The sequence below is a fragment of the Lactuca sativa genome, chromosome 9 (genome assembly GCF_002870075.4).
Source record: "Lactuca sativa cultivar Salinas chromosome 9, Lsat_Salinas_v11, whole genome shotgun sequence".
Lineage (NCBI taxonomy): Eukaryota > Viridiplantae > Streptophyta > Magnoliopsida > Asterales > Asteraceae > Lactuca > Lactuca sativa.
In genome coordinates, this window is record NC_056631.2 from 204329242 (window position 1) to 204339231 (window position 9990).

Sequence of the window (9990 nt, forward strand, 5' to 3'; positions counted from 1 at the left end):
TATGGTTTCGCTTCTCTAGATTGGCATCGCCAATGAAATTTGGTTTCTTTTAATCTAAAAAAAATTAATAAGTCAATTTTTGTCTTTATCGGGAATTTTAACCTAATCATGGATTCATGAAAAGGATATAAGATTGCTGATTTTTTACCAATTTTAAACCAATAAAATGAAATTAAGGTGATTATTCTAATCAAATCCATGAAAGATATGTCAAAGCCGAAAATCTGGGATCTGATTGGCCAACTTGTCGAGTTAGAGAAATGCACTCGTCAAGTTGGACCAACTCATCATGTTCCAAACATGAACTCGTCGAGTTCTATGAATATAATGACGATTATGCTCCCTTCTTCTTTGAACGATTCACAATTGCATCAAGTTCAACTGAAAAACACCATAGGCTCTTATACCACTGATGGGTCTTGAGCATAACTATAAATCTTATGTGTTCATGCAACCCTAAATTAAGGATCTAGGTTTTCACTAGTTGAACATGCAAACTTGAATACAAAAGAAGAAACCCTAGGTTCTTTGTATTATAATTAAAATTCATATAATAAAGATTAAAATATATACCTTGATTGTTATATTGTAATAAAAATCTAAAATCCTTGCTTGAAATACCTTCAATAGCAAGCGCCACAAGTGTCGTGCCTCTAATGGTTCACAAACAAACCTAGCAACCAATGATTACTATATATATATATATATATATATATATATATATATATATATATATATATATAGAGAGAGAGAGAGAGAGAGAGAGAGAGAGAACAGAGAAGAATTTTGGCTCTAAGCCTTCTTGAGGATGCATGGACAAAATCCAACCCTAACGAGGGTTTATATAGGTTTTAGGAATGTATTGGATTAGGCAGGTGTATCCAAGATAACCCTAATCCCTTAACTTCCTCCCTAATGCATCCAAGGCACCCTTAGAGCCCAAGGAAACCCTAGGACACTCTATAAGTCGTTCCTTCACTATAGGGATGTTCTAGAATAGTCCAATGCTCAACTATTAAACATTGTCACCTTTAGTCCCTACAATTTCAATTAATTCATTTAATCTCAAAATTAATTCCAAATTAATTTTTTATTAAATATTAATTAAACAATATGATTTCCAATTAGTATATTATTTCCATAATATGTTAATAAATCATTTATTTTGATTTCTAATTAATTTATTAACCAAGTAACAAAATTAATAAATCATTTTTGTCTCTCTAACAGTTATCCTGATTCAATTGTCAGGTTTGAAGGCAATCCAAAAGGACATTACTATTATCAATTCAAGTGTATACCAATTATAGTTATGGGCTTAGACACCTAATCCAATAATACAATATTTCCTTGCTCTTTCGTTTAGATTAGGTTGATATATTATTTTTGCAAGAAAGTTGTCATAATCATTCCACATTCTACTTAATTGTTACATCTTCAAGAAAGTTGTCATCATCATTCCACATTGTACTTAAGTGTTACATCTTATACATCAATACATCATTTATATTTATTTAACATAACAATCTTAATCCCTTACCGCCCTTCCCAACATCTCAACAAATGATACAAACATGCTCACTGATGACTTAGAGTCTCGCTCTTCAAATAACTCTTTTATGGTCAAGTTACCATTAAAGATTTGTTTTTCCTTATCTACTACAATTTCAACATGAAGTCTATTGTTAACCAAACTTTCAAACTAGGAGACGATGAATCCTTGGAGGAAAATGGGGGCCACAGAACCACTAGTTATTTGAAGGAACAAAGGTGTGAACCCTTGTAAGATATAGGATGCAACATGAAAAAACAATTTTAATATGGTACGATTTTTTTTAAAAGGTACTCTTTTCAATAAGAGCAAATTATAAAATTGGTCCCTATTGTATCCCAAAATGTGCAGTTTGATTCTATTTTTCTATTCTCATGGTTAGTCCAAAATTGAAACTTCCATGCAGATTTGGTCCCCCGAGTTAATTTTCGTCTAAACCATCCCGTTAAGTCCCACATGTCTTTAAAAGTTAGGGGCATTTTGGTCCTTTAAGATAGTTATTTTGATGTTTTAATGATTAAATTGGTAAAAAGAAAACCCTTCAACTTACTACCACATTATCACTGCCATCATCCCCTCTCTATCGTCTTCTTTATCTCTCTATATGATCAACCGGTCCATCACTATCTACAGATCACCATTTTAGACAGACCACCACCAACTTTTACCTCATCCGTTCTACTTCCACCACCATAAAAAATTTGAGATATGTCATGGATGAAAAAATATTAAAGACCATAATCAAAATCTAAAAGTTTTAGAACACTAATTTGTTGTGGGTGAACTTAATTCAATAGATGAAACCCTAATCTGCCATAGTTGAAAAAAGTCGACTATTCTAGATCTACAAACTTACTAAAAACAAAAATGAAAACATAATCTATTAGGGTTTTCAAAAAAACCCAAACTATCCGCATGTGCAAACCATCTATAAAAAAGATGAACACATACTACTGAATACTAACTCGTCGAATATGGGGTTTTAGAAATTAAAAACCTACTTAAAACGAAATTGATAACGCCTAACTTAGACATACATTTATGGAATTATCTTATTATTTTATGATATATTTTTATATTATTTGGAACAAAAGGCTCTTATAAAGTTTTAAATTGTTATTTTACATATATAATATCTTGCTGGAGCGAAAAGGAAGAAAAATGTTGAAAATGGAGCTGGATCAGAATAAATGAAAAAGCGTTGAATTTATCTAAGAGGTGTGTCGCGCCCCTTCATGATACGCGCCGCGTCTTTTCGAAAAATAATAAAATTATTTTTTTTCCAAGCCGATAAGTTTGGTTTCATTATGGATTCTCATTATCACGATGCGACAAGGCCATTACCACCTTATGGTGTCGTGGAAATCTATAAATAGATGTGAAAATGAACCCTAACAAGATATCTTACAACCCACTTTAACTTGTGCATCAAGAAACTTTAGAAATACCAATTTAAGGGTCCAGAAGGTGGTTGGAGAGTCATTAAACTGATATGGAGCAAAGATTTGAAGGATTTGAGAGTTGATTCATGATAGGAATAATTTGGTTTGTTGTTTTGACCATAATCATTCTAATTGTTTCTATTTGAGTTTTTACTTTCGGAATTAGGGTGTTCAAGCCTTTTGCTTTGTGTTTAAGTTAGATGAATCATTGATATTTTGGTTTAAATTGCTATTTGGATCATTTATTCTTATTTAATTTATTATGTAAGTTTGATTGAAGATTCATGTGTTAAAGATTGTTACATGATTACCTATTGCTAAGTCTATGTGATTAGAAGACAAAACTAATTATACTTTCTTGAATCATAGTGGTTTTATTACCATAAAGTAATTGTGAATAGTGTTGGATCATAACCTAGGGTAAGGTTAATAAAGTTGTGAATTTTCAAGTGCGAGCATGTTTTAGATGACCATTATTAGCACGATTTAATTCTAATAATATTTAGGATTGACAAAAATCGAATCTTGCATGATGCGGACTGAAAAATAAATTTAAGGATAATCAACGGCATGATGATAAAATTAAAAGTTCTTTGAGTCATTAGTATTCATGTATGGACCAAATACACGCATCAATTTAAGAATTAGTAAATAATGAATAAATAACCATTGCATTTAGTAATTAACCAACATTTTCAAATGTAATCCAATCTAAACCAAAGTACCTGAAGTGATTCGTTTCCAATCAATTATTCTTGTTAGTTTAGCTATTTATTTGCTTGAGATTTTATAATAAGACCCCTCCCCCCCCCCCCCCCCTTTATTGCTTTTATTTATTTAGTATAACCTATAATAAAAAGTTCTCCCTAAACCTTTGACACCTTTTCAAGGCTACAACTATATTATTTCATAATTAGGTACATTGTCTAGTGTGTCAAAGCTAGTTGATATAGAATTGAAGTTATAAATTTAAAACTAGGGGAAAACTGCAATAAAGTCCTTACATATTGCCCTCATAATCGATTTAGTCCCTATATATTTTTTTTATTCAATTAAGTCCCAAATACTGGTAATCGTATTCAATTTAACCCTTTGACCAGGTCAACAGGTCACCCAACTTTAAAAAGTTACATTTTTGGCCCAGATTTCAAAATTTATTACAAATTTGGTCCAAAATTTACACTTTTGGCCCATATTTTAAATTTTTGTAACACCTGGTTCCTGGTATGTATTTTTTTTTATTAAGTATTTGGCATTTTGGCCTGGAACTCGCCGAGTTGGTGGCCTAACTCATCGAGTAGAAACGGCTTGGACTCCCGCGAGTTAAGTGGCTGACTCGGCGAGTTAGAGACCGGACACGACAAGCCCGTTCTGTCTGGACAAAAAGCCTAATATGAGGGTTTGCACCCTACATAAACACCTTAACTCAGCCTCCCTTGTCCCTAACACTCCCCTAAAGTTGCATATTGAAACCCTAGTCGTTTGTGTGTGTGTTACGGCCATTTTGGTGCTTTTGTTGACTTGTGAAGCTTGGAAGGAAGAAGAGGAGCTTCAGTATTCTACTTGGGGCTTGTGGATCCAGAAATCTCATTCCATCTTCAGCTTAATCAAGGTAAAATGTCCCTGCTTTGGTCTCCCATTTGGTTGTTCATCTTTAGATTATAGATCTTGGGTGCATTTAGGGCTTTTGACCTATTTTCAGATTTAAAAGGTGTTATGTGGACTCTAGCCTTCAGATCTGGGCTTTAAGAAGGGTCTCATGGCATAAAGGTGCCGACTTTATATGGATTTTTGAGCTAAAAACCCCATGCATGTGCATCAAGTTTGGAACTTTACGTATCAAATGGACATTAAGAGGCCAGATCTATGGTTTTGGTGTGTTAGGCCTCATTTAAATCAACTGTATGGAGTTGGTCAAGGTTGGACTCGGCGAGTTGCTCTTGGCACTCGACGAGTCGGTGACCATTGTGCACCAAACCCCCTTTCTATAAATGGGTATGTATAAGGAAGGAAGTCCCTTGTGGGTTTAGACGCGAAAAGGGACCTGGAAGTCATAGGACTCGACGAGTGGTATGAGCGGACTCGGCGAGTCCATAGCAATCTCCCAATCATAGAAGATGGACTCGACGAGTTTTTCATACAACTCGGCGAGTCATAGACTGGACAAGTTCTTAAGTTGAAGATGAACTCGACGAGTTCAAGAAGGAACTTGGCGAGTCGGATGAAGATGGTCCCGATGTTATGATTGAAGGAGAACCCGTCGAGTTTTGTTGGACTCGACGAGTGGAGCTGGGGTTTTGTGTGGGATTAGAGAAGCATGGACTCGACGAGTTGGTAGGCCAACTCGGTGAGTCAGGTCAACTGAATGTTGACTTCTACTAATGTTGACTCTGACTGAACTTGGACTGACCTTGTTTAGGGTTGTATGTGATGTGTGTTGACTTGAAGGTTGTCATGTAGGAATCGAGAAGTCGTAGGGAGTCGACTTGTGCGCCGAGGCTAGTTCAGACACTGCACGACATTGAGGTGAGTTACCTTCCAGTAGGGTGGGTCTAAGGCCACAATGCCAACCCACAAAAAAGGGGTATTTAGAAGATAATGGTCTTTGTGATAATTATCTTGGTCTGGTTATGTATTGGTTATGAGGTTTATCTGGGTTTTTGTTATGTGTATGGTAAGGATTGGTTTCCCTGACAGTGGTCCTTAGGACCCAAGGGTATGTCAATACCCGGATATGCCTGACTGTATGCTTATATCTGTTGATTGTATGCTAGTGGTAGGGGTGAAATAGTCCCCAGTTACCGGTTGAAAGATACCGATGTTGATTACTGGTTGAAAGATACTGATGATGGTTACCGGTTGAAAGATACCGATGAAGGTTACCGGTTGAAAGATACCGGCGATATTGGATGGTATGTGGTATGATGGGGGAACTCACTAAGCTTTGTGCTTACAGTTTTGGTTTTGGTTTTAGGTACCTCTTCCTCGAAGGGGAAGGAGCCGGCGGTGTAGCAGCGCATCACACATACACATGTTTCCGCAAGAAGTTTTTGGGATTGTAGTCTGATTTTCAATACTTATGATGTTATGGTTGAAATACAACATTATGATTTTGTAATAGAATGTTTTATTGACAAGGCTTTGGTAAAATGTTTATTAAATGCGTTAATTCAAGAAAGAAAGTTTTGGCCTTGAAATTTGGGTCGTTACAATTTTGTTACAAATTTGGTCCAAACTTTACCCTTTTTGCCTAAATTTTAGAATTTTATTATGAATTCATCCTAATTTTAGTTTTTTTTTACAACTTTTTTTCTCAAAGAATTGTTTCTAATATGTTTTTTCTTTATAAAATCATATTTATACAAAAAAAAACGTATTTTCACTTAAAAATCTTATATTTTCTATATAAAAACTTTTTTTAGAAAAATTTTATATGAAATATCTAGTTATAAAAATAAATATTTATTAAGTATATAAATATATACAAATTCGTTGTTATAAAAAGAATATATACTAAAAACGTATTTTACAAAAAAAATGTATACAAACACCTATTTTATCTATATTTTTTTTATAAAATCGTGTTTGTTTATATTTTTTTTATAAAAACTTGTTTGAATAATTTTTTATATAATACGTGTTTATATACATTTTATAAAATGTATACAAACACAATTTTATAAAAAAAATATAGATACACACCTATTTGTGTGCATATATATATATATATATATATATATATATATATATATATATATATATATATATATATATATATATATAAAGGTGATTGGTGTTTGTATCATTTTTTTTGTAAAATACGTTTTTCTATACATTTTTTATAAAAACGGATTTGTATATATTTATATAGTTAATAAATATATAATTTTATAACTAGATACTTCATATACAAAAGAGTTTTAAAAAAAAGTTTTTATATAGAAAATATAAGATTTTTATATGAAAATACGTTTTTTTTATAAGTATGATTTTATAGAGAAAAAACATATTAAAAACAATTTTTTGAGAAAAAAAGTTGTAAAGAAAACAAAAGTTAGGATGAATTCATAATAAAATTCTAAAATTTAGGCAAAAAGGGTAAAGTTTGGACCAAATTTGTAACAAAACTTAAAATCTGGGCCAAAAGTATAAAATTTGGACCAAATTTGTAATAAATTTTAAAATCTGGGCCAAAAATGTAATTATTGAAAGTTGGATGACCTGTTGACCGGGTCAAAGAGTTAAATTGAGTACGATTACTGGTATTTGGGACTTAATTGAATAAAAAATAAATATAGGAACTAAATCGATTATGAGACCAATATATAGGGACTTTATTGCAGTTTTCCCAAAAACTAGTGCATAAAATACACATCGGAAATCGATGGAGACATAGATGAATGTTCATGGTTTTCAAATTTGGAACTTCTCTGCCGCCCTTCGTCTTCACCAGATGCGCAACTTCGTCAGAAAACCCTTAGATCTCCGGTAACCCTAAAGTTAGTGGTTCTGGTGAGATCTAAAACTCATAGACCTGAAAGCTCATCACATTTTCAGATTTGAGAGTGGAGTTCTCCTTATAGCAAGGAGGAGGCTTTCTAACGAGTAGGCAGTGTTCAAGCGAGCAGAGCAACATTCCAACAATGCAGGCAACAACGACATTGACTGGTCTGGTGGTGTTGCTTTTGATTGTCGGTGGTGGTTGTATCTTCTAGTTGTGAAAATCAAATAAGCAAGATGAGAATTGTATGAGAGAGAGAGAGAGAGAGAGATGGTAGGTTTATTTAATTGTTGTGTAAAGACATATAAATACGAAAATGCCCCTCATTTTTAAAGACACGTGAAACTTAACAAGATGCTTTAGTCGACGACAGCTAATTTGAGGGACCAAATCTATATAATATGTTAAATTTTGGACCTATTATGCACAAAAGAAAAAATTGGACTCAAAGTACATTTTTAAGTTGCCGTAAGATCAATGATGCAATTCACTCTTTAAACAATTATATATAGATTTAAACACTCCAACTGGAAGTGGATCTCAACTGAGGTGGTATGCAGTCAAAAAGGTAAAATATATAGATCATTTCAACCATTCCATGTTATGACTCCTCTTGTGCATGCATTAAGTGTATGAATTAAGCTTTCAGAATGAACTTTAAAGTCAAACTGTTTATGATTTAGGGAATAAGTAATCCTTTGTTTGAATAGGTTCCAAGTGAACAGAGGGTATATATATATAAAAGGAATAATACCTTTTTATTTTTATTGAACAATATTGTATGCATCAAACAGTTTTATCATAATTATCGTTAAAATACAATGCATAGATATATAATGATGCTCAATGCTTGCACCCTTAAGCTTTGTATTCAGCCCACAGTTGAGCAACCGACTTCCCTAGCAAGTCGACGAAATAACCATCGTTATAGCCATTCCTCATCTTCTTATTGAGATCAGCCACGAACCCACTTCTACGACCATTACAATAGTCTAGAAACCGAGCTGTCACATCGTACCCTTGGTCCCATTTGCTACCTTGTCCTGGCCGAACCCAATGGCCAGGAGCATACCCAGCCTTCAGCCTCACGTAATCCGCAATTCCCTCTATCAATCCTCCCGGAGCTTGACCGTTACCATTCCATTGCCATACATGAGTCATCTCGTGGTAGAGGACTCCGGTAATCTCAGTCTTGACATCACCGGAATAACCCTGAATATACCTCGCGCTGACATGGATCTCATTGCCAGAAGTGTAGGCAACACCATCCATATCATCAATGAACACGTTTACTTGTGCTACGTTCTTTCTATCAGCAGCAGTATTTTGTTGGAATGTGGTCCATATGAAGCTTGTGGCGGAACCGAGAGTTTGAGTGGTGTATGCCGCCCCAATGACGTTGTTGAACTTTACACCGCCGGGGGTGGTTGCTGCCCTGTTGGTTACGGTGTAGTCGACAGCTGAAGACAGTTGCAGAGCTGATAAGATTACAAGGGATAAGAGGAAGAAGGAGATCTTGGTGGCCATTTTGTAGATAGGGTTAGGTTGTATACGAGGTTGAGTTTATATAGATGTGGCTGGTGAACCATATTGCTCGTAGTGGGACAGCGGAGTCAACACGACGTAGCCAACAATGGAAATTATAATTGTGACCGACTTGGACATATTCGTCTTTATAATCTTTTTAATCGTTTTTTTGATATGTTTTGAATAATGAGAATTGAGAAACTAATAGACATTGACTATAGTTTCTTCGTCATGATTATTTATTTATTCTGTAAATACAACTACTCTTGTTATCAACTTATTTAGGATTTTTTTTTTTAACTGAGTTTAATATGTATTTTCGAGATTTTATCATATTTTTACCCATTTATTTGATATGTTTCATATTTTAATTACAAAAACATGTTTAATTAATGTTAACGCTCGATTACATTCATCGATAAAAAAATATAAACATCATTACAAAAATCTGATTCTTATTCTGCATTTGGTAAAATATTAGTGAGCTGGTAAAGACCGTCACTGGAAAATTTAATTGCGGACGACTTGGACCTCTTCGTATCGTCAACATTCTTTAAATTATTTATCCAATAAGTTATGGATGTTGCAAAAAAAGGCAGGCCATTTCTTTTTATTTTAATTTTCAACATTGAATTGCAAAAAATGTCACAACTTCTTATTTTCATAAAAATTAAATGGATCATGTAAATGTAGTGATCTAAAAGCTATTAAAGTGACAAAAGGATTGGTTTCAACTATATCGAAATATTCTAAGACATTCTATGACGCAGAAATCTTCATTATTCATAATTGCATACGTTCACCATTGTTTGGATTTGTAACATTACTACAATATGGCTCATCTCGTCCCCAAATATAATCTAGTTTTTACCATATTATTGAGAAAATAGAAAGATTTCTTTAGGTATATAGCATCATTCCATGGCCATGTAACTTGGGTTATGAAAATACTTAACCCATCTTTTGGG

General features: G+C 33.7%; 1 protein-coding gene across 1 annotated transcript; it reads right to left on the reverse strand.

The window, feature by feature from the left end:
* Window positions 1–8226: 8226 nt before the first annotated feature.
* LOC111917112 (uncharacterized) lies at window positions 8227–9040 on the reverse strand. Its single transcript, XM_023912772.3, has one exon. It carries the CDS (start codon window positions 9020–9022, stop codon window positions 8354–8356), a length of 669 nt encoding a protein of 222 aa, XP_023768540.1. The 5' UTR covers window positions 9023–9040; the 3' UTR covers window positions 8227–8353.
* Window positions 9041–9990: the final 950 nt, after the last annotated feature.